This window comes from Lissotriton helveticus, chromosome 3_1 (assembly GCF_964261635.1).
Source record: "Lissotriton helveticus chromosome 3_1, aLisHel1.1, whole genome shotgun sequence".
Lineage (NCBI taxonomy): Eukaryota > Metazoa > Chordata > Amphibia > Caudata > Salamandridae > Lissotriton > Lissotriton helveticus.
This window is the reverse complement of record NC_136061.1, coordinates 1,347,425,036-1,347,451,038: the sequence shown is the minus strand read 5'-3', so window position 1 is coordinate 1,347,451,038 and position 26,003 is coordinate 1,347,425,036. Positions and strand designations below refer to the sequence as shown.

Here is a 26,003-nt window from a genome sequence, read left to right as displayed (position 1 = left end):
TAAGACTTTCGAAGAGCTGCATAAGGTTCCAACCTCTGATCTACTCTGTCAACACCACCCATGTGCCTATTGTAGTCTAAAATGCACACAGGTTTGCACACTTCAGTACCCTGACCCTAAACAGGCACAGGCGCAGTGCTTACATCATGGATAGTAGTCAGCATGTACACATCTCTCCTGTCTGAAAACTTCACAGCTAGAAGCGCATCACATTGCAATACACTAGACTGTCCCCGCACAAGCCTTTTGCAAACAAGTTCTTTTGGCAAACCTTTACGGTTACAGCGCATTGTGCCACAAGCAACAGTGCCCACTTTGGCCAATTCCTTGAACAACCGCACACCAGTGTAGAAGTTATCTACATATAAATGGTGGCCTTTGTCAAATAATCCTCTACCTAGTTCCCACACAATTTTCTCAGTCACTCCAAAAGTGGAAGGACAACCAGGAGGGTTAATGTTGGACCTGAACTACATGTTCAAAATAAAAGCAGGAATAGCACCAAAATATCTCCAATCTCTTGCCTGCCTCTATACGCCCAAGAGAAACCTCCGGTCACAGACAGCAGCCTGTTTCTGCATACCTAGGTTTAAACGTGCAAGAACAGGTGGCAGATCTTTTTCCTATCTGGGACCCTCCCTGTGGAACACGCTTCCTCCCGGTATCCGGAAGGAGGAAAACTACTGTAGGTTCAGAAAGCTTGTAAAGACCTGGCTGTATGAACAATAACCACTTAACAGTCACCTCCTTTTCTATCCTCAATCGAGCTGTGTCTAGGCGCCGGGAAACCCTTTTTGGGTAGCTGTTGCGCCCTATAAATTGATAAAATAAATAAATAAATAAACTCCTTACCGGTGTAAACCCTGAAATTACAGACATATCCAGTCCCACTGTCACACAGCATATACAGTTTAATTCCATAGCGTGCCCTCTTACTAGGAATGTATTGCCTAAAAACCAAGCGGCCCTTGAACAATAGCAAAGACTCATCCACTGCTATTACTTTACCAGGAGCAAAGATCTCAGAAAAACGATAAACAAAGTGATCAAGGACAGGCCGAATCTTAAAAAGACGGTCACAAACCGGGTGATCGCGTGGCAACGCTAAACCATTATCAACAAAATGCATCATCTGAAGCAGAAGCATATATCGATCACGACTCATGACTGCTGGAAATATAGCTGTTGCCATCAAGGTACTAGTGGACCAATATGAAGACATTGATGGCTTCCTTAGCAAGCCCATCAAAAAAGTTAAACCCAAAAACTTCTTCATCTCTTCAACATTTGTGGGAGTCCACCGGGTAGCTCTAGAATGGGGCTTAAGGCTGGCACTGTTGTCCCTCAAAAACTGTTCTGCATACAAATTAGTTTGCTCAACAATCTCTGCCAAAAACACATCGTCCAAAAACAACTGAAAAAAATTTATTGGCAGAAAATTCTCAGTATTCACTCTACTCCCTGGAACACCAGTGAAATCTGGCAATGCCGGCTGCACCATGCCAGGGGCAACCCAGAGGCCATCCCAATCAATGGGAGGTGCAGCCGCCCCAGCCTGCAGCCCAGATGCCTCTTGCCGCACTACACCAACGGGAAGCCTAGCAGCCTCAGATACTTCTTGCTGCACAACACCAACGGAAAACCTAGCATCCCCAGGGGGCTCTTGCCGCACTACACCAACGGGAAGCCTAGCAGCCTCAGATGCTTCTTGCCGCACTACACCAATGGGAAGCCTAACAGCTCCAGATGCCTCTTGCTGCACTACACCAACAGGAAGACTAGCAGCACCAGATGCCTCTTGGCGCACCACAGCAATGTGAAGCCTTTTGGGCGCAGCCTGCAGACCACATGCCTCTTGCCGACGTACACCAAAGGGAAACCTTGCGGCCCTAGGCTGCAGCCCAGATGCCTCTTGGCCCACTACCGGCACATCAATGTCCTCCTCTAACACAGGCACTTCATCAGCACTAGAAGAAGATTCATCATCCAATGATTCCATGCGAAGAGAAAACTCACTGCCTGAATCTTCTCCACCTACCTCTGGCTCCGAATCAGAGTCAGTCTCTGAACCATGGTCAGAGGAAGACTCAAAAAGCATACCAACAACCTGCTGAGCAGTAATCCTGCGACTAGCCATTATCCTTACAAAGAAAGAAGACTGCACACACAAGTGAACAACAACCTACACTGAGCAAAGTAAGTAGTAAACAAGGTAAGGCTTTCACACAAAGATCTATACACTCCAAAACAATATAACTCTTACCAAAGATAGATACACTCACCAGCACCTACTCTGCTGAGACACAGCAAAAAGAAATGATATCCCACTAGAAAGAAAAAAAAAGTACACATTAGACAACAAAGTACACACCTAGCACTAATGCTAAAAAGATTTTGACAATCAAAACACAGAGCCACACAAACTGCTATAACTACACCTTTTACAAAAACACATTCATCTAGGGAAAGTAGTGGAAAATACATTCACTTACCAAGCACATGCAACTACACAAACTGCAAAACCAAAAGTAACAAAACCGCAACCTACAACAATCCAAACAGCAAAATCCTTGAAATAGAATGAAATAGAGAAAAAAAAAATTACTACTACATTCCGCAATCAATATAACAAAAAAATAACACAAATTTGCCACACAAATTTACATTCGGCCAGAGGGTCCTTCAAATAGGGCTGAGACCAATGGGGATTAGGTGAGGTTTTCCACCAAGACACTGGTTATATTTGTGGATGTTTTTTTCTGCCTGCCCCCTTTGGTGCCAGTCGGTCTATTGGTCCTTACTGTACCCCCCTCACACGGGGGCAGTAAGGACAAAAAAAGACCGACTGGCACAAAGGGGGGCGGGCAGAAAAAACATCCAAAAATATAACAACCTTTTGGAAGCAAGCCTTGCCCAAGGGCTCACTTCCACACACTACAAAACTCAATTCCAAGGGCCGAGTGGGCCAAAAAACAGAAAAGAAAAGGGCCAATTCACCCCCAGGAGGGTGGGGGTGGAGCAGAAAAACATTCCTAAAAAATGTCCCCTCTAGGAAGCAAACCTTGCCCAAGGGGTCGCAGCCATTACAAACAAAAAAATCCCTGGTGTCTAGTGGCATTTTTCTGACCCCCCCCCCAGGGGTCAAAAAGGCTTAAAATAACAGACCTATTTGCCCCCGGGGGGCAGAAAATGTAAACCTACATTTGCCCCCCCCCCCTGGAAGTGACCCGTGCCCAAAGGGTCACTTCCATTGTAATGAAAACAATCCCTGGTGCCTAGTGGCATTTTCTGCCCCCCCCACCCCCCCAGAGCAAAACGGGCAAAAAAACGGGCCGATTTGCCCCCGGAGGGGGGGGGGGGGGGGGGGGGCAGAAAATGTAAATCAAAAATTAAGCCCCCACCTGGAAGTGACCCTTGCTCAAAGGGTCACTTCTACATTTCTACAGTGAAATCCCTGGTGCTAGTGGCAATTTGCTGTCCCCCCTGGGGGCAAAACGGCCGAATAAACAGGCCGATTTGCCACGGGGGGGGGGGGGGGGGCAGAAAATCAAAAACATAATTATCCCGCACCTGGCAGCGACCCTCTGCCACCTTTGTTAGAAGACGTTTGAGTCTAGTTTGCCCCTGCAGAATCTTCCACATTATTCCCACTCCAGAATTACACCTGTGCTTGTTCAATGTACTACCAAGCTTCACTTTGGGCTCTTTTGGCACTTTTTGCAAGATTCACTCGATACAAGCCACATATTAAATCATCTTTATTTTTTTTCCAACTCTTTTTATTAATAAAATAACAGAAAAGGAAAAGATCTCAGGTGAGTTAACAGTTTCTCATTAGATTGGTTCATACATCGCACTTACAGAATTGCTAAAACAATTTACGATTTATAGGATCATGGGGATTCCTGCGCCTCAACTACCATTCGTCGAGCCGGAGGCATACAAATCTCGCCACGGTGTCCATTCCAAGCCCCCAAGACCTTTTCCATTTCTCCGGACACCCCTGGCCACATATAGAGACTTCTCCCTAAACATACACCAGTCCAAATCCTCCGCACATTTGGAGACCCGAGGTGATTGGCTGGCTCCCCACAGCTGAGCAATATTTCTTTTCGCAACCATACACGCCAGAGTCACCCATTGCTTACGATACACATTTAAATCTGTTGGTTCCCACACATTCAGTATACTCCTCCGGGCCTCTGGTCGTATCTCCTCCCCCAAAGCTTCTCTTATCTCGTGATGGACCGGCGACCAATATGCCTGTATTTCCTCACAGTGCCAAAGAATATGCATAAAGGTACAAAGCTCTCCACATCCCCTTCGGCACTCTCCACACTCTATTTGCCCCATACGTAACAAACGACCTGTGCAAGATCTTTAATTGCACAAGTCTCAGTCTCATCTGGATCGCGACCACCCTCTGGGAGAAAACCGCCTCTGCCAATCTTCGTCATCTAGCTCTAATCCATCTGCACTCCACTGCGTTCTAATGCGCCCCAGCGGGTCTTCCATATTAATAAGCTTTTTATATATTAAAGGGATAGTTTTCTCTGGGAGGTGCCCATCAAGAACTCTATCCTCGAGAGGAGAGGCCTCCGGAAGCGAGGCCCCCCCTAGGTATGTGTGTGAGGAGAGCATGTCGAACCTGGAGGTATTGAAAATTCTCAGTGTTATGTAGGCTATATTGCTGTTTGAGAGAATCAAATGTATGTATTTTGTCCCCTCCCCCACATCCTTGATCTGAGTGATCCCTATGAGATCCCACTTATCAAATCCCTTAGATTTCCACAAGCTCCCAAGTGTCTCCGAGCTCCACAGGGGGGTGGCTAAGGTCCACTTCCCTTCCCAGGCGAGATATCTATTGGCAGCATGCCACGCATGGACCACGTGTGCGGTCAGACACGACAACGAGAACCGCTTAGATTTGGCATAAAGCGCCCAGGCAATATCTCCCCCCCCAGCGCCTGCCCCCGATCCTTGGCATATCCCTTGACTCCTGGTGGTCTATACACTACATGGTTCACCGCTACAAGCTAGGAGGCCCAATAGTACTTTCTCAGATCCGGAAGTCCAATCCCACCACTGTACCATGGGAGGGTGAGCTTAGAAAATGCTATACGGGGTCTACCGTCCCAGAGAATTCTCCTCTGAAGGGCTTCTATTTCCTTGAAATAGGATAATGGTACAAGGTCCATTTCGTTCTGGAGTACATACAAAAATCGGGGAAGCGCCACCATCTTGAACAGCACTGCCCTACCCAACAAGGATAGCGGAAGAGCCTTCCAGCGCTCCTCATCCTTTTTGAACCGGTTCAAAGGAGGACCTACATTGTTAGCATAGCGCAGCTTTGGGTCAAGTGCTACGTATATACCTAGGTATTTAAACCAGAGTGGCTCAATCTGTATGGGGCAAGACTGCGGGATCACCGGTGGATCCCCAGTGAGGACGAGGAGCAAAGATTTCGACCAACTTATGGCGAATTTGGAATATCTACAAAATATGGCTAGTATATCGAGAAAATTAATCAGTGACACCCTGGGATTGGTGAGATAAAGCAGGATATCATCAGTGTATAGCAAAATGTTATCATCCTATTCCGGCGTCCACCGTAAGCTACGATTGACCGGTCCCATCGGACCCATGCCGTCAAAGGTTCTAATGCCAGAGCAAAGAGAAGCGGGGACAGAGGGCACCCCTGTCTCGTGCCCCTCCCCAAGGAGAAGTCAGCTGACGCAGTTATTAACAGCTACTCTGGCCAGGGGATCGGCGTATAGCAAACATACCCAACCAATGTACACTGGCCCAATACCCAAATTTGCCAACACCGCAAATAAATAAGACCACTCTAGCCTATCGAACACGATAGTGGCATCTAAGGACACCAGTACCCCTCTGTAATAGTCAGAGAACTCATCCGCCACTGCCTGTGGGTCCGTGACCACACCAGAGCGTATTCCCTGCAATTCGGGGACCAGCCTCGTTGCACATCCCTCACGTTCAAGCCACGCAATCAATTTACCAGCCTTGTCCCCCTGCTCATACATTCGACTTTGGATGGTACAGTTCTGGGCAATCGCCCTATCCCTGGCAAGGCTTTTGTATTCATCCTGCCGTAGCTTTAAAAGGTGCAAGTTTTCCTGAGTGGCAGACATGGCTTCCTTTCCCTCCAACCTTGTCACCTCTGCGTCCGCCCTAACTAACTCAGCCTGGTATTTCTTTTTCTTCCCCGCCACCAGGGACAGGACTTCCCCCCGCATCACTGTCTTATATGCTTCACACAATGAGTAAACAGTACCCACATTTTCCTGGAAGTAGCGTTCCGACTTCATAACTACCTCTTTTTTGGTGGTGGGATCTTTAAGGTGCCACGCACTAATGGGGGCCACCCTGCCGACCACAGGCTGCCCAAGCTCCATGTACAACCACACAGGAGAATGATCTGAAGTACCCCTTCCTAAGTGAGGTGCCTCCCTAACTGTAGCTGCCATGATCGCCAGCACCAACACACAATCCAATCTGGACATACTGTGATGTGCGGCGGACACGTGTGTAAAATGTATCTGTGTCGGATTACGTACCCGCCAGCCATCAACAAGCCCCACCGTCTCGAGGAAATCTGTGAGCCACCTCTGCGATGGTATAAGTGTCCGCGCTGGATGTCTATCCATCTCCCCGTCTAGCACTGCATTAAGGTATTCCCCCCCCCCCCCATACCAAAAGGCCCAGGGGCAATGAGAGAAAAACAGACCCCAGATCCCGGAAAGTATCAGACTGGAGGCCAGGCGGTACATATATTGACAAGAAAGTCACCGTCTTCTCCCCCCCACTGTACCGAGACACCGATATAACCGCCCCTCGGTTCAGACCACGTGGTCTGGATTGCCAAGGGAAAGGAGTTTTTCTTCAGAATACAGAATCTCCTGGACCCCGTGGTGAACACAGCATGTGCCAACAATTTATATCCCCCTTTATGAAGGGCCATGCATTGATTACCAATGAGGTGTATCTCTTGCAATAACACTACATCTGCTGAGTGCCTTCTCACCAGTTGACTTACAATTCCCCTCTTAATCCTATCTCCCAGGCCATTTTCATTCCATCTCAGCACCTTTATCCACGAACCCTGGCTAACATGGGAAATTTAACCAATACCAGTATTGTCTAACTGCAACATTACCACCTGATGCATAAAAAAACTCAACAATGCAAACATTACTGTATACAATAGGATCTCTAAACCGTATCTCTTTACCCACCCCAAGTTCACTCCCCCACCCTGCACCCCTGCATATGGCTAACGCCCAACTCGCAGAGTGCCTGTCGCCCAATACCCCCCCCAATGGTTAACTAAAGGTAGCAAGAGGAGGAAACCATTGCCAAGCTCCTCCCCCCAGGCCCGAAAGGATCTCTTGTGCCCAGAATCAGTTCGCTGCTATAGCGTAATTTGCCAGGATAAAGAAAAACAACCACCGGGCCGCTCACACGTCGAAGGCCCACCAGCAGTTCAAACCAGTTCCGTTACCGCCAACTGTCCCATGTAAGTCACTATTCCCTACCATCAGGTTCGTGTTCCGCTGTCACAACCAGGGGTCTGCTGTCAATCCAAGCCGAGGCCACCTCCGGATTGTCAAAAACACCAAGCATTCCCCTCTATTTCCACAAGCAGCCGAGCCGGATACATCATTGCATAACGCAGACCCTTGTCCCTGAGTTTCCTTTTTACCGGGAGGAAACTCTGCCTTAACTTCTGTACTGCCTGGGTGAAGTCCGGGAAGAAGGAAATCGGTGCATTCTCACATTTCAGGGGGAGGGGTCCCCATCCGAGCTGCCTGCAGGATAACATCCCGATCACAGAAGTTAAGCACTCTGGCGATCATCGGGCGAGGGGGCGCCCCAGGTCGTGGTCTCCCTCCCGGCACTGTGGGCTCTCTCAATTGTAAAGAAGTTACTAAGACCCTTTGGCTTAAGATGATTAAGGACAATGTCTTCAACAAACAAATCCAGCGCCTGCCCCTCTGATCTCTCGGGCACCCCAAGAATTCATACGTTGTTGCGCCTGGCTCTCCCTTCATACTCATCCAGCTTTCGGTCTATAGCATCTCGGGATGTCTTAAGGTCACGCACTTCCTTCTGCAGCTCCGCCATATCGTCCGTCAAACTGGCATCTTGATGTCTAGCGACTTCACCTTCTCGCGGGCCTTCGTGAGATCCACGCGTATCAAGTTAACCTCTAACGTGACCGCGTCAAGTTTATTGTCCAACGATTCCATTCCCCTCCCCAGCGATGACTAGACGCCATTTATCGCCACCATAACATCTGCCAAAGTTGGCTAGGAGAGGGTGTCACCTGTGTCTCCTCCCAACGACGCAGACCTCCCGGATTCCACCAGGGATCCACTGGGAAGCGCACAGCGATGATCAAGTTTGTTGGATTGTTCTGGTTTCGAGCCCTTCGTCGTCCTGGGCATAGCCTTCTCCGAATCATGCTTCGTTGCCATCACAGCGGTCGCCTCCTCTCCGTGGGGTCTCAAATGGTCACTCCGGCACCAAGATCTCGGACCGACCGCCACGGCCCAGGACAGACCAGAGCCTTTTGCCCTGCACTATGCCACTCTCATTGTACCCTCTTGGATAGGTATAAGTTGATAGGGGCTTCTTATGGGCGCCATCTCAAGCGGCGGCCTCCCCAGCGACCTCACCTCGCCCCAGGTGCATACACAATACACCATGCACCACGCAGCAGGGGACAGGGAGTATGTCTCAGCCCGTGTCTCAACTCCGGCCGCGGACACCAGGACAACACCAGGTAACAACAACCGTCCCCAGCACAGGAGTTGTGAATATAGCTAGTGATCACTATCCCAGTTTTCTCAGGTATGTTCCTCTCCTCGCATCCGAATCACATCCAGCGGCGCCCCAGCCACCATCCAGCACACCAGGCCGGCCCTCCAATCTAGGCCCGGCAACGTCTCTCTCTCGGCTTTGTTTCTGCCTCCAGCAATCTTCGAGGCAATTTTGGACAGCCACAACTTCCTTGGCGCCCCTCCGGGACCTCAGGGCACCAACAGCGACAGGGGCTTCCAATCCGGCCCCAGCAGGTCGCCTCCCCGCCCAGGGGACCACCCGTCTCACCTCAGGCCCCACAGGGGGTCCAACTGCTCTACGTTCTCCTTTGCGGGCGCGGCGCGACCTCGCAGCCTCCCCTCCACAAAGGAATCCCCGCAGGGGGTGGGGCGCCCCATCGCCGCCGATCCACGATTCACTGGCTCCCACACGCCTCCGACGCTATGCGGACGTCTCTGCGGGGACAGCGGATGGTCCGATGCAGGATCTCTGCAGTACAGGCTGAAGCGCCCGCAGCGCTTCCTCAGTGGTGCCACACACGGGGCCGGACCGGTGACCTCCGGTTCCTCGCACGGCCCCCCCCTCAGGTTTGCTGTTTGAACGTCACCCTCAAGTGACTGGAATATTCACTGAACCTCACTCCAAGAAGACTAGTATTGGGCTCATTAGCCAAGCAATAATGTTCTGATCCTGTAAGTGGGTTTTGGGACAGGACTCTTGTGATGTTTAGAGCACCCTTCAGAGTGGTACCACAAACGGGGCCGGACCGGCAACTTCCGGTTTCCGGCCCCGTTGTTGATCCACTCGCAGCTGGACTGACTGGTCACTCCAGTCCCCGGCTCCAAGGGCCGCAAACTTTCGGACGACATAAATCATCTTTAAAAGCAATTCAATCTGTCAGTTTTGGAGGATAATTGCACGTCGCATTCAGTCTTCATTTAGTATGGCTTTGTTATGTTCTTGATGCTTGTTAGAAATGGGATCCCTGGCTGACCAGGGCTTGCGCCAAAGTCAGTCAGAGACCACCACTTCCACGTCAGGGCAAGGGAGTTACACACCAAGATAACCCCTGCTCACCCCCTTGGTAACGTGACACGAGCAGTAAGGCTAAACTCGGAGGCAATGTGAGTTAAGCGTTTGCGCGCGCACCCAGCAACAACACCCCAGGCCCACCACAAAGGAAACTTCACACAAGGTTATATATAAAAATAGCCTTTGTATTACACCAAAACACATTAGATAAAAACACACACTTTACAATGTGCAAACAAGCACGGGCAAAATTTACAGGGGATATGTACAGGACAGGGCCACCTGGACCACTGTCAGGAATATGCACTTTTAGGTTTAGGATACTTGTTGGAAATAGCACTTGGTACATAGAATAATAATCACTTTAGCACAACATAGAACACAAAGCACACAACCAGTTATCACTGGTAACCGGTAACTACCACCTATGAAACCCTAACCACCTTAGGAAAAGGTCACGCAAAGAACCAGGACCTCACTAGCAACACCTGTACTAGGAGAAAAACAGCCACCTAAATATCACCATACATTTAGGGGTATAGGCATAACACTTTACACATGATGCATAAACATACATTCAGCGGTGTAGGAGAAAAACACATGACGCATAAAAACATTCAGAGTTGCAGCAAAGAGCAATTGCGCATAAATACATAACCTGTCCCCAGGCCAACTGACCTCTCTGGGGCTTAGAACGCCCTGTGACCCAAATGTCAGGGCTGGCTGCAGGCAGCCAAAGAACAAGCCTAAACGTGGCAGCTGCCCACTAAGTGCTGGGCAGCTGAGGAGACAATGGGGCCAACGCTGGAGCCTCGTGGCCCTAAACAAATACAATGTCCCCCCCTGAGCCTCTAAGGCTCTGGCCACCAAACACCCGTGTCCTTAGGATCCTCGTGGGCTCGAGAGAAACAAATATGGCCCCCTTTGAGCCTCGTGGGCTCTGCAACAAATGTGGGCCCCTTAGGGGAGTGGCCCAGACAACCGGGCCGCTCTACCCTCGCAAATGCCCCTCAATCGTGGGAATTAACAAATATGGCCCCTTTGAGCCTCTCCTGGGCTCTTAAGAATGCCCCTGTCATTGGAATCCCTCGTGGGGGACTCAACATACACAAATGAGCCCTGAGCCTCTCGTGGGCTCTAAAGAAATGCCTCAATGCTCGTTGGAGTCCCGCTCGGGGGACTATAAAACAATATGCCCCCACGGAGCCTCGGAGCTCTAACACAAGTGCCCCCTTCACGGAGAGAGCACACTGGGGGGGCGGGCACCGGCAATGTGCCCCGACGCCCCCCCTCAGCAACTATCCACACCAGGCCTCACTTACCGGTCTCCTGGGTGGGCAAAGCGCTCTCCTCCAGTTTCCCAGTCGCACGGCGATTGTCTGGGCAGCTTCCTCGTCCTGGACGGCGGTTATCTGCGGGGACGGAGGCGGCCTCTCTGTGGAGCCTCCCAGGCTCCCTCGTACTTCCTGCCCTCCAAGCAGGCGGCCGGGGCTCTCCCTCGGGAGGGCCTCGCCAACACAATGCGGCAGGTTCCTTCCTCTCGGGCTGCGGGGGCAGGACCTCCGGTCCTGGCCCCAGAACTTCCGGGTCGTCGCGGGCAGCGCGGTGGCCCGTCCAGGTACTGTAGGCTGGGCAGTAAGTCAACCAAGGGGTAGGCTCCCTCGAGTTAAAGGATCCTTACTATCGGGCACAAGAGGGGTAGTCTCCCTCGAGGCACACAGCGCAGGGTGGCACCCACTTGGTAAACTGCACCAAAGTCGGCAAATAAGCAGGGTGGGCACCCGCGGCGCAAATGGGCAAAAGGGGGAGCCCACGCCAGGGAATCCCTCGAGGGTGGCAAGTGCAGCTCGGAGCTGCAGGCCAACCCCCCTGCGCTCCCCTGAAGGAAGCAAAGCGCTCACCAGGCGCTTAAAGTAAAATTTCCACGGGAAAGTCCTTTCCAGGAGGGGTGGGGGGGCAAGGCTGGGTTTAGAGGCCTCCTAGGCAGGGAGGTAATCCCCAGTGGCGGTCCTCCTGGCGCCCAGCAGCAGCCCCCTCAGGAAAAGGATCCAGGAAGAGAACAAATTGCAAGGGGACACAGCCCCTTTTTATACATTACATCCCTTTGTCTCAGGGTGTGATGTGCTCAACCACCCTTTCCTTTCACTGGCCAGGTTAGGGACATTAGACACCACAGGGGGCGGAGCCAGCATTGTGTGGGAAAAGCCGAGCCCTATTCAGGTCCCAGGCGGACCACTCCCTCACATCACACATGCTAATCTCAACACTCACCACCGGGGCAGACCCATCCAGACTCCTGGAGCCAGGCTCATCAGCCAGCTCCCCAGCACACTCACTGCACACGCACACCCATGTCTATAAGTGGCACTTCCACACTAGACACAAACACGCATCATTGCGTAGCATTCAATCACACGAGTCCGCACATACCAGACTCTAGCCTGCACACCCCACACATCAGGAACTACCAGGGACACATACATTCCCCATGCTTTCCTATGGGAGGGCAGGCCTATCTCACCACACGCACTCAAGAGTGTGCATGCACTTTCCACTGGGACACCGTGAAAGTGCGCAGAAACCAGAAATCACCATCCCCAGGTCACATATAAAAAGCAAAAAGTTCAGATGTGAACCTGCCAGAAGGGCCAAGTCCAACACAACCCCCTTCCAGCCAAAACGCAGGGTAGACCAATCACTACTGTGATGGGCTTCTCTGCTTGGGGCGATAGAACACTGACGCGGGCCCGCAACTTCAGGGACACCCTCCGGTTCTACGCCACTGTGAACCCAGCGGGTTCCTTCCAGAAACACTACCTGGAACAACTGCGCTACCCCACTGGTACTCCCAAGCTGTCCGCGGCCAGGACCAGGCCCTAGGCCACCCAGGTGCCACTGGTCCCTGCCTATTCACAGAGTGGGGGGTAGTAACCCCTGGTACATAGTAGCCATGCTCCACTCTTCCTGTCAGTAAGACAGGGCTAGACTGCCACTGGTTCTCCAGCCTAGGGTCTGCAACCTCAGGCGGACAAGGAGTCTCAGGGGAGGCTCTCTTCCCCCTACCTCTTCTTCTAGGGTTCCTCCACCTCCTGCGAGGGGTACCCTTAGAACACCATTCACCCAACCTAGGGTTTAACCCCTCAGGTTGCACCGGGGTCAGAGGTGGGCTCTCCCACCCTCTGCACCCCCTTCCAGAGTTCCGCACCCTCACAGCTGGAGTGGTACCCCTGGAAGATGAACCAGTCAGGGCGCTGGTTACAGACGTCCTACCGTTCAGGTCAGGCGGATCCTGAACCTGGCCTTCCAACCTCTGGTCTAGAACCTTTGGAGGAATAACTGCCTGGCACTCCAGGACTTCTGGGGATTTACACACCATCCCCCTGAGGCTAACACATGACCCATATGTTGTGTGACTGTCTGGCGCAGATCTCCCGTCCCCTGTCCATATGACAGTGCACGAAGATCCCCCAGAACAGAAGTGGTGTCACCCTGGTCACTACACGGGAACCTATCCCAACTAGGTAGTCCCTGACTCACTGGTTCTTCCACTGGGGAACTCATCCCCCAATCACTCCTCACTTCGGACTCCTGTGCCCTCCCAACTGGAGTAGCACTGCCGGACACTGGAACCCCTGGAGCTCTAGTTACAGATGCTTCAGGTTCCCTAGACACTAGGAGATCCTCCTCAAATGGACTAACAGGACAGCCTAGGTCCCCAACCTGGTGTTCCCTCAAGAAACCACCCAGGTTCTGAGACAGGGCTACGGGCATCTGGGGACTCTCAGCCACCCACTGCCTCCTGCTCCACTGAGCCAGGTAGTAAGCCTCTCCACCCCTCTCACTATACTGGGACCTAGCTGGGCTACTCTGAGCCTCTTCCACCACACTGGGCTGGAAGATACCTGAACCACTACTTTTGGATTCACTCACTAATGACTCTAAAGAACCTCTGGCACTCTCCCAGCGGTCTGCTTCATCTGCAAGCTCACATGTCTCAGACAATCCACACCCCAACAGGTGCTGGGACAACCCTGGTGAACAACAACTGAGCAGGTGCTCTTTGACAGTCATTCCGAACAATACGTCAAAATCATCTTCCGTGTGAACCTGTACCAAAGCCCACAGTGCTCCACAACATTCATCCTCAAATTCCTCCCAAGACTGGTGAGACAGTTTCTTACTGCCCCTGAACTTCAACCTTAACTCCTCCTCTTGGGAAACAGGTACCATACTCTGGGAACTGGGAGTGGGACTGCTCGCACTGGGCTCTATATAGCTGCCTCCCGTCCTGGGGAGTCCAGAAAATTAAAACTGCGCGCAGGCGATAGTCTACCCTCCAGAGGTAATTTCTCTCTGGTGAAGGCCCTCTCAGCCTCCTCTATACTCTCCTGCGCCAAGACCCTCTCAGTCTCTACCTGTTGCTTTCTAACGCCAAGCTGTGCCATAGCCTGGGCATGCTCTAGCCTGAGCTTTTCTAAAGCCAGCTGGTGCTCCCTTTCTTTCCTCCTATCTTCCCACTCCTCTGGGGACAGGAAAAGGGATGAGGCACTGCCTCCTACACTGGACCCAGCAAGGGACTCCCTATCTATGGGGTCTTCACTATCTGCTGGCGTCCCTGTACTATCATTTTCTTTCTCCTCCTCAGACTCTTCAGGGCTCCCCTCAGACCCACCACCCTCATGGTGTGAGACCCGGGCCCTCTCCTCACTCTGTTCACGCTCCCAGTCATCCTTCTGCCAGTGGATTAGGTTACCCCTAAGTTGGGACTGGGTGTCTGACTCATTCACTGCAATGTCTCTCTCTTCGCAAAACTCTCTCAACTCATGCATAAACAGACCCCAGACATTAAAAGCAGACTCCATCTTGGCAGGATGCTCACAGACACGTGCAACACAGGGGACTTAACTGTCAGAGCTGAAGCAAAGGTACAAAATTTACAAAGAATTCCGCAAGCTCCCTATCCAAGAGAACTCACACTCACTTGTCATGTGCCACACACCATTCATCCACACACAACCCCCCCCTCAGACTAGTAAGGCAGTTTCTACCCCCCCTGATTTCTCAACCTGACCACACGTGACACAGGTACCAAACTCTGGGAGCGGGGCGGGGAACAAATGTGCTGGACACTATTTGAAAATGACACTCTTAGGAGAAGAAATAATGGAACTTCAAAAACAATAATCCCCAAAATGTGGTCATCTAAAATGCAGAGTTTTGAAGTGCGGCCAGTTGCCACTGCAGTACAGCGCAAACACAAATCCTTATCCTTTCTGCTGCCAACGTTAGAAATGGGATCCCTGGCTGGCCAGCGCTTGCGCCAAAGTCAGTCAGAGACCCCCACTTCCACGTCAGGGCAAGGGAGTTACACACCAAGATAACTCCTGCTCACCCCCTTGGTAACGTGACACGAGCAGTAAGGCCAAACTTGGTGGCAATGTGAGTTAAGCGTTTGCACGCGCACCCAGCAACAACACCCCAGGCCCACCACAAAGGAAACTCCACACAAGGTTATATATATAAATAGCCTTTTTATTACACCAAAACACATTAGATAAAAACACACACTTTACAATGTGCCAACAGGCACGGGCAGAATTTACAGGGGATATGTACAGGACAGAGCCACCTGGACCACTGTCAGGAATATGCACTTTTAGGTTTAGGATACTTGTTGGAAATAGCACTTGGTACATAGAATAATAATCACTTCAGCACAACATAGAACACAAAGCACACAACCAGTAATCACTGGTAACCGGTAAGTACCCCCTACGCAACCCTAACAACCTTAGGAAAAGGTCACGCAGGGAACCAGGACCTCACTAGCAACACCTGTACTAGGAGAAAAACAACCACCTAAGTATCACCATACATTTAGGGGTATAGGCATAACACTTTACACATGATGCATAAACATACATTCAGCAGTGTAGGAGAAAAGCACATGACGCATAAAAACATTCAGAGGTGCAGCAAAGAGCAATTGCGTAGAAATCACATTTAGGCATAAATACATAACCTGTCCCCAGACCAACTGACCTCTCTGGGGCTTAGAACGCCCTGTGACCCAAATGTCAGGGCTCGCTGCAGGCAGCCAAAGAACAAGCCTAAATGTGGCATCTGCCCACTAAGTGCTGGGCAGCTGAGGAGACAATGGGGCCAACGCTGGAGCCTCGTGGCCCTAAACAAATACAATGTCCCCCTGAGCCTCTAAGGCTCTGGCCACCAAACACTCGTGTCCTTAGGAGCCTCGCCTCGAGAGAAATAAATATGGCCCCCTTTGAGCCTCGTGGGCTCTGCAACAAATGTGGGCCCCTTGGGGGAGCGGCCCAGACAACCGGGGGCACTCTACCCACGCAAATGCCCCCAAATCGTGGGAGTCCCTCTCGGGGGACGAAGAATTAACAAATATGGCCCCTTTGAGCCTCTCCTGGGCTCTTAAGAATGCCCCCGTCGTTGGAATCCCTCGAGGGGGACTCGACATACACAAATGAGCCCTGAGCCTCTCGTATGTATGTATGTATGTTTGGATTTATATAGCGCTTATAACCCAGGGGTCTCTAAGCGCTTTGCCTTGGGAACCCGTCCTGGCTTTTCCCTGTGAGATAGCCCCTACAGGGCATCCCCAAGGTGAAAGCCAGGCATCCTGCCGCGGGGGGCCATTGTGGAGATTAAGCAAGCTTAATGCCCAAAGTTGCAGAGTGTGAACCCATGATTAGGTCAGGCACCGAAGCGAGAATTATCGAGTCCGTGGACATTTGAGCTCGAGACCCTGCCGCGTCGGGAATTGAACCCTGGTCCCGGGTCTGACCTCTGCTTCAGGGTCTGCCTGCTCTAACCAGTGAGCCACACTTCTCCACTCGTGGGCTCTAAAGAAATGCCTCAATGCTCGTTGGAGTCCCGCTTGGGGGACTATAAAACAATATGGCCCCACGGAGCCTCAGAGCTCTAACACAAGGGCCCCCTTCACGGAGAGAGCACACTGGGAGGGGCGGGCACCGGCAATGTGCCCCGACGCCCCCCTCTGCAACTATTCACACCGGGCCCCACTTACCGGTCTCTGGGGCGGGCACAGCGCTCTCCTCTGGTTTCCCAGTCGCACGGCAATTGTCTGGGCAGCGTCCTCGTCCTGGACGGCGGTTATCTGCGGGGACAGAGGCTGCCTCTCTGTGGAGCCTCACAGGCTCCCTTGTACTTCCTGCCCTCCAAGCAGGCGGTCGGGGCTCTCCCTCGGGAGGGCCTCGCCGACACGACGCGGCAGGTTCCTTCCTCTCGGGCTGTGGGGGCGGGACTTCTGGTCCTTGCACCAGAACTTCCGGGTCGTCGCGGGCAGCGTGGCGGCCGTCCAGGCACTGTAGGCTGGGCAGTAAGTCAACCGAGGGGTAGACTCTCTCGAGTTAAAGGATCCTTACTATCGGGCACAAGAGGGCTAGGCTCCCTCGAGGCACACAGCACAGGGTGGCACCCACTTGGCAAACAGCACCAAAGTCGGCAAATAAGCGGGGTGGGCACCCGTGGCGCAAATGGGCAAAAGGGGGACCCCACGCCAGGGAATCCCTCGAGGGCGGCAAGTGCAGCTCGGAGCTGCAGGCCAACCCCCAGCGCTCCCCTGAAGGAAGCAAAGCGATCACCAGGCGCTTAAAGTAAAATGTCTTTTCCAGGAGGGGTGGGGGGGCAAGGCTGGGTCCAGAGCCAGCTCACAGGGTCCTCCTAGGCAGGGAGGCAATCCCCAGTGGCGGTCCTCCTGGCGCCCAGCAGCAGCCCCCCTCAGGAAAAGGATCCAGGAAGAGAACAAATTGCAAGGGGACACAGCCCCTTTTTATACATTAAATCCCTTTGTCTCAGGGTGCAGGGTGGTTTTGGAGCACTGTGATGTGCTCAACCACCCTTTCCTTTCACTGGCCAGGCTAGGGACATTAGACGCACCACAGGGGGCGGAGCCAGCATTGTGTGGGGAAAGCCCAGCCCTATTCAGGTCCCAGCTGCACCACTCCCTCACACCACACATGCTAATCTCAACACTCACCACCGGGGGCAGACCCATCCAGACTCCTGGAGCCAGGCTCACCAGCCAGCTCCAGCCAATCACACGCCAGCACACTCACTGCACACCCATGTCTAGAAGTGGCACTTCCACTCTAGACACAAACCCGCCGCACGCATCTTTGCGCAGCATTCAATCACACGAGTCCGCACATACCAGACTCGAGCCTGCACACCCCACGCATCAGGAACTACCAGGGACACATACATTCCCCATGCATTCCTATGGGAGGGCAGGCCTATCTCACCACACGCACTCAAGAGTGCGCATGCACTTTCCACTGGGACACTGTGAAAGTGCGCAGAAACCAAAAATCACCATCCCCAGGTCACATATAAGAAGCAAAATGTTCAGGGGTGAACCTGCCAGAAGGGCCAAGTCCAACAATGCTGAAAAAGTAATCAATAAATATTAAACAAAATAAAAAAGTTTATTAGCACATGGAAGACCAATGTCGAAGATCGTATTCTACCAAATACAAATTGTTTGTGCCAGAGCAAAGCAAATTAGTACTTTATAATCAAGTTAACAATGCAAAGTTTTACATATTTCGAAAAAGTATTGGAGTAGTCAAGTCAAATAACTTTATTTGGTTATTATACATAGATAACCATAAAAGTACAATAAAATCACATCATATATTAAAAGAATTTTTAAAAAAACTATCCTAATTCATACAATAGGCTCATTACAATTTATAAAGGTATTGATTTCCGTGAAATAAAATTTTTTTTAAGAAAAGCCGAGACAGATGCAACAGTAAATATATTGTCGAGCTTCTTGATTGCTAAAAAGGCTGGTCGACATTGTCTAAAATCCATGTACTTTAATATGGGCATTATCCATTTTTTCCTAGGGATTGTATAGAATTTACAAAAGAGCAAAATATGCATATCTGATTGGACAAATCATCACATGGGCATTTAATGAGTTGACTTGACCAATCATTCATAATGGGAAAACGTAGTAACCTAAACACGATACTAAGTCTAAAACTAATTAATAAAAACCTTTCAAAGTCTCTCCTCTGTAAAGTGATATATGGTTGGATATCATTCGTAGTCATTATCAACTGGTGTGAAACCACCACATTTTTTGTAATTTCCACGTTGTTCCTAAGATCCTCCAGGTAAGTTATACAGAGTTTTTTCAACTCTTTCCTCGGGATCTGGGACATCAATGAGGGATCTTCATAGTAATCCTGGTGACCTATTTGTATAAGAAACGTCTTTATATACTGTAACCATTTCAACTTGTGTGCATGATCAAGATTTATTGCATCCCTCAGAATGAAACGGTTAAAAGAACATTCCTCTGTGGTCCATACCCTATGCCATAAAAGAACTGGTTGTACCTTAATATCTTCCATTGAAGTAAAGATTGCTACCCTATCAGAAAATGGCTTAAAATTAAAACTAACTGCCAATACTCACAGTCGCAGGTCTTCAAAGTTCTTTACTGAGTACAAAGGAGAATTTGGATCACGCTGCAAAACCTCCACATTATGGGTAGATTCCACTAATGATTTTCGAATAAGTTTGTTTAGTAGAGAGGTAGCCGCCAAATCTGAAAGTGTAGTTACAAAACAAAATGTGAGTCTGGAGATGAAATTAATCAGTAATACACACAAAATATCCGTGGGTATCGCTAATAAACTGCAAATAATCTTGCAACATATACACTAGTTCTACAAGCATGTTACTAAGCTGTGAAGAAATAGCTTGCAGTGGCAAATACATAGGACCGTTCCAAACTAGTTAAGTCTGGGGAGGAGGCACAGTGGATGGTAAAGTATATAAGGTCCTCTGACTGAAAATAGGCTCAGTGGGACCGAAAGGTCCATCTAATGCTGCAGGACTTGTAACCCCAGTCCCCACCCTACCCTGAGTGCCCCAGCTGCAATGATGTCTGACTCCATGATTTTGTGTTGTCATCAGCAAAAAAACATCGAACATGTGTCTGTATCATGACATAGGCCTGTCTCACAGATCGCTATTATATTGTTGGCAGCCGCGGCCGGTCCTTGGGGCTGAGAGGCCTAGCCCCCGCCCCGCCACCTTTTGCCCATCATGAACAGTGTGACAGGCTGAACTAAGGTCAGACTGACAAACTCCTCATTTTTAGGTCAGGCAGCCAGGAACAAGACATGAATTAAATGCGCAGGCTCCTGGCTGCCTGAGCTGAACTTTGCTGGGATGAGGAAGTCACAGCTCTGGTGGGCGTGACCTCACCTCGGCAAAGGTCCAGAGGCCCTTCCCTCAGTGATGGGGGTACAATTACGGATTGCCTCGCAACTGGGCGCTTCAGTTTTAAGCCCGGTAGCGCACAGGGTCGAGTGTCAATCAGTGACATTTCATCACAGAGTAGGGTGGGGTCAGCAGTCTAACTGATCCCATCTTACTCCGTGATGACGTTGGGGCTGCTGCATTCATAAGCCTCCTGGGACCTCCGTGGCATAGCTGCAGTTAAGTGTGTGTTTTTTAAATGAATGTTTGGGGCATGCATGCATGAATGAATATTTGTTAAAGAGCGCTGTGAATGGACGCGTACGTGTGTGTGAGTTCATGGCTGTGAATTTGTGTATGCATGTGTATCCCGTACACCCCCCTCCCTCCTAAAATTACAGGCCACCACTGCTTTTTGGACCGGGAGGGGCACCCAAAGAGCTACCCACATGCTGGGGTAAGGCTACTGCCTTTGTCAGGAGTTAATTAGCACAAGCATCGTGGTGGCAGCGTACCATGTAGGGCTCAATAGAAGTGAACAGGCCCTTCTTGGGTCGAGCTGCGACAGCGCAAGCGCTTTTGCTTGCAAGACACTATTGTTTACACTAATAAGCTTGAGGGCAGCATATTACTTACCATTTGTTGCAGCCTCCTAATTGGCAAGCGCAGGCAAAGTCACTTCTGTTCCTTTCTGTGCAGCAGCGACTAAAACACAGAATCAGTGCTCGTCCACTACGCCCAATGTGATTGAGGTACTTTTTCCTCTCACACACCCCCACCGAAATCCCCGACCAAGTCTGGTGCTCCCTACCTCGCTTTCTTTCCTTATACCCCACTCCCACTATGTTATTGCTAATCCATTATGTCCCTTCCTACTTCTTTTGTTGCCACTCCTCCACCCCCGTTTTTCTCTTTTTTAGGACTAGCATCAGAGCGCATGCGCGGTCTGCAAGACCTGTTGCATTCATTAAAACCACATTATTCCCGTCTGCTGCTTACCATTCGTTCACCCCATGTTGCTCTTCTTTGTTGGCTTCTCACTGGTTTCAATAACCAACACGTCACTTCAGGTGAAGGCTAAGAGCATCGGTAAAGTACATGTTCCTTACGCTGTGGTTCTTCATCTATTGTGAAGGAGAACTCATTAGGTCTTGTATATGCAGCGCATGCGCTGTCTCTCCGAGAATTCCAGTAATTAGTCTATGTGGTGAAACTCCACCTATTGGCTTTGATTGGTTTGTTCGGCTGTCAGCTTAATTTTTTTTTGTTGTGACAGGTTAATCTGTGTTTTTGTTCCTCCTTTCTTTGTTTGGGAACGCCTATGCAGCACCGACTAACTACAGTAAACATGCTCCTATTGGGATGAAGTATCCGTCATCAAACTCTTTTTCTGAAGCAAACCATGCGGCAGGCATGAACACTTCCTCAGCCGTGGAAGAGCGCTCACTTTATTGCGCCCTTATTATTCACATTGAACACTTCTTACAAGTGCCTGCATCGTTAAATCCTGGCTGGAAGCTTTGGTTGTGTGCACGCGCACACATCTGCTAGAGGTTCGCGATGGTATGGACAATGTATTTTATCGCATTCTCCCCAGGCAGTCCAAACCACCACACTTCGCTGGTTGTTTACTTCAGTCACCAGTCCCGTCGCCTCTCACATCTGTGCTTTTAACTCCCGCCCTGTCTCCTTTGTGTTGCTTTTTCAGTAACGCCCCGCGCCAATACCCCCGCCCATGTTGTTTGATGCACTCTGTTTATTCTCAAAGAACAGTACTGAATTGCCGAACACGTCCTAACTTCCTCCATTTCCAGCCTTTCTTCTACATTGCATCTGCATTGATTGAAATTAACTTTCAGATCTCGTTTCATTTCCAGTATTCAAAAAAGTAGAAAGGAGAGTAAGGAAACGGTTGTGTGGATTTGTGTACAGGTTTGCATCAATGCCCGCCCCAGTGATGACATTTAATCTGGTATTGCTACTTCGCACTCCAGTCTGTGCCTGCTTAGCAACTGATTGTTTATCCCTCACCTGTTTTCATTCTCTGCCTGTAACTTCCTATTTGACATCAGGATATCTACTGTCATACCTGCACAGAGTCAGTTTTACAGTCTACGTTTTTAATTGGTTTGTGGTCACAGTTTCTGCTTGTGCAGAGCTGTTCCCACAAAGGTCCTTTCCTCAAGGAGCATGTATAGAGAAAGCATCCAATCATCTTTACAATACAGTGCTGTGATAGCCTTTATATATGTTTTATTTTTCTGTTTCTGGTGTGTTTTAAGATTGTCGGCGTCTTTGATGTTTCTCGTCCTTGCATGTTCCCACCTCCTCCCTCCCTACAGGGCTATCTATCACTATCAGCTGCTTTCCGCCAGTGTCTTTGTTTTGTCTGTACTCCGCAAATTTGGTTGTTGTTTGCAATACTTTGTTTTCATTCCACTCCATGTTATGTTTAAAACTAACTGGTGAGTGCGTTTTCTTTTGTTCGCTTTGTCTCTTAATATATGCAACTTGCGTGTGTAAGCCGCACCATGGAGGTCCGCTGCTCATTGGCACGAGGTGGCCCCCTTTGTTGATCTAACTGCAAAATTTGAAGCTGATCGCCGCCTGAGCCGGGTCTCTAACCTACAGTGCGAAAATGAACCGCTCATCTCTAAATAATGCCCCTCTCATCACAGCCTCCTATCATGCTCTCTCAAACATCGGCCTCAACCCCTCCTCCTCTTTATCGGTTGTACTTCTTTATATAGCCAGATCTCCCTAGCTGAAGAGTCCATCACTGCCTGCTCCTAAAACCTGCCACACCCTTCCATTCCCCTGCCCTGGCAGCTGATGATAATCACCCTTAATGATGTGGAAGCCGAGCCACGGAGGGACAAAGGGGGCAACGGAGGACAGAAGAAGACCTCTTTAAGCATATAACATGCAGTTACACTCAGTGCTCCATAACAGGCCCATTAACCAGAAGAATTATCGTATAGCTTTAGACCATCTGCATACACACAGATTTCAGCACTCAGCGCCTTAACCCATTAAGCTACATTACCACCCGATATCCTTGTCCACCAGATATTGCCATTACAATAACTCACACAATGCTGTTACTGAGGAAATCAATGGGTAATTACAAGGTTCCAGTTTGAGCTCTCTAGTGGCCACGTCAGCTTATTAACAAATATGACCTAAAAATTAGCACAAGTGTGTACATGTGTTATTCGTGTATACATTTGTAGGTGCAGGTACTATGTGTGGATTGCGGGTATTGGAAAGATTCCATTTTTTTAGTGGGCGGGGTTTAAAATCCTCTTGAACGCCTCATATGTACTTCTGTGCTCTGTGAGGATTACCAGCCTGTGATGGCTGAAAGCTGGTCGCCCCTCCATCAGTGGACACAGCAGAGGGCGCTTGATCTTACACGAAGACAGACAGAGGCAAAGATTTAATAGTGGCCTGCACCAGACTGATACCAAATTTTCCAGGAAACTAGATTAATTTGTAAAATAGGAAGTGCCAGGTAAGTACGTTCTCAGGGTGCCACTGTAGCTTGAGACCCCAATGCCTTCGCCAGTGCGGTCAGTGGCAATACCAACACGGTTACTAACCATCACACTTCTACAATTTAGCCTATTCTTGGCCACCCACAACTATAAGAGCGGAATGGCGGCGGATATTACTTGTTTACAATGTATTAAGAGTTGTTAAACACTTGTTTTCCTCATCTCAAAATCAAACAGACAGCGCCACCATGGTCTGTGGCGTGGGAATGAGACATTGTATACTGTCTGTTGCCATGTGATGGACTCTTAAATGTATTCTCGTTTGGGAATTTTCTATTGCCTTTGTGGTGCACGTAAATCACGGAACTTTATCTCAGAGGTAAAGTGGTTTCTGCCTTCTCAACACTACAGTAAAGTACAGGTGGGCACTCAGCGTTATAAAGGGTAGGTTGTGGTTTGAAAATGATTGCACTGCCTGAAAATGCTGTAAGGCTCGAGTCTAGCTTAGTACAACTTAAAGCTTTAATACACTCAAAAACTATACTCCACTCTATTTACTGCAATCAACACTACACCCTTCAACTTAACAACCCTATACTCCATATATTACAAAAGACATAATGCAAATCCATTACATACCATACCACTCATCTTAAATCAACAACACTATACTACACACCACTCCAGAACACTACACTCTACTCAAATTTACTAAACTACACTCAACACCCCTGTACAACAAATAGGTATACACTCAATACCACATAATTACTATCCACATAATTCCACTGCACACCATGCCACATAATTCCACTCCACACTGCACAAGTCAACACCACACAATTCCACAGCTAACAATTCCAATACAACCCACATATTTCCACTCCATACACATACATACACTCCATAACACATAGGCAAAAGACATTGCCATTTACAGTGCCAATATCGCTAACTCAAACAAATGCGAGACCTATTGCATTTTCAATGCTTGTTTTTTAATTGCCACCTGTCACTGTTTGCAAGTGCAAGGTTGTTTACTCAGACTTTGCCGCATAACATAAGATACATTTGAAAATAAAAATCACTGAGGGTGGCCCACCCTCTTCTGGTCCATGTCCGGAGTAAGAGGGGTTCTCACTTGTCCCAAGTGTGTCCCACGCTGCAGAAAGCTTAAAGAGCTTTAAAGCTTGTTTTTGCAGTGTGGCCCCTCCTTACTGCTATTGACGGTAGACCGGAAGTGCAGGAAAGTAGGGGACGTAGTCCCACTTCAACTGAAAGCAAGTTTGTGTCCTGCACCATGGGAAGCTTGCTTAATGCGCTTTTAAGTGCGTTTGTGTGGAGTGCCTCATCCTCACCGGCACCGAGGAGAACAAAAAGTGCAAGAATGTTGCAGGGGCGTAGTCACACCCCAGTGGAAAGCAAGTTTGTGCCCCGGGGAGCTCTAAGCATTTTAAATTGAATTGTTGCGGCATGCCCCCTTTGTGGCCCTGGGCCACAGGAAACCTTCAGCGGTTGGACGCACTAAGGTGAGCAGAGCACATAGGGCTGAAAAGGCTTCAGCCCGCTCCCCGTTGTGTCTTAGCCCGGGCTGATGCACTTTGAGCTTCTGAGGGTTAGGCTGGGCAGTGTCTGGAGTCTCATCTCCAGCATGCTCAAGTTTTTCACAGGTCTTTAAAGACTATTTGCATATTTACATACCTTTGATAACTAGTTGTACTGATATTAAGAATGTTATATTGACCATTGGCTCCATTTGGCATAATTGACTCAATTTTCTGTGCTGATTCCATCTGCTTCAATAGTAAGAATTCCAGGCCTAACCATTTATAATTCAGGACTGTTAGAGAATTAGCATGTTTGATCGTGAAAAATATTAATCATACCTCAATTGCTTTAGCAGAATTATTGCGAGGGGCAAGAAAAGCTATATTACAGAACAGAGCCACAATTGATTATTTACTCTTATAACATGATCATGGATGTTCAGACTTTAAGGGAATGTGTTGCTTTAATCTTTCAGATCATTCTAAGTCACTTCAATCCCACATTGAAGTTTTGGATAAGTTAGCTAACAATGTCAAGCAGGATGTAGAAAAATGGTGGTGGGATTGGTTGTTTGGGTGGTTGCCAGATGTTGGTAAATTTCGCTGTGTTCTAGGTGGGATAGCATTAGCAATATGTATCTTGATATCATTTTGTTGTTGTATCCCGTGTGTGCCCAATCTCTTATCTATGCTTCAACCTAAAGCAGTTGATCTTAGACCGATATGTTATGAAAGCCAACGGTCAAAGGGTGGAATGTACTGATATTAGGAATGTTATATTGACCATTGGTTCCATTTGGCATAATTG

General features: G+C 49.4%; 1 protein-coding gene across 3 annotated transcripts in view; it reads right to left on the bottom strand.

Annotated features, from left to right (window-relative positions):
- The window catches only part of LOC144824974 (ATP-dependent RNA helicase DDX25-like), a 2,510,053-nt gene that overhangs the window by 2,055,915 nt on the left and 428,135 nt on the right, over positions 1-26,003 (bottom strand). For all 3 annotated transcript variants that reach the window (XR_013609216.1, XM_078683906.1, XM_078683905.1), the window contains exon 4: positions 19,360-19,492. Coding sequence is in view for 2 of the 3 variants with exons in the window: in XM_078683906.1 (XP_078540032.1) it covers positions 19,360-19,492 (133 nt within the window). In the remaining variant the exon portion in view is untranslated. The remainder of the gene's footprint in view (positions 1-19,359; positions 19,493-26,003) is intronic.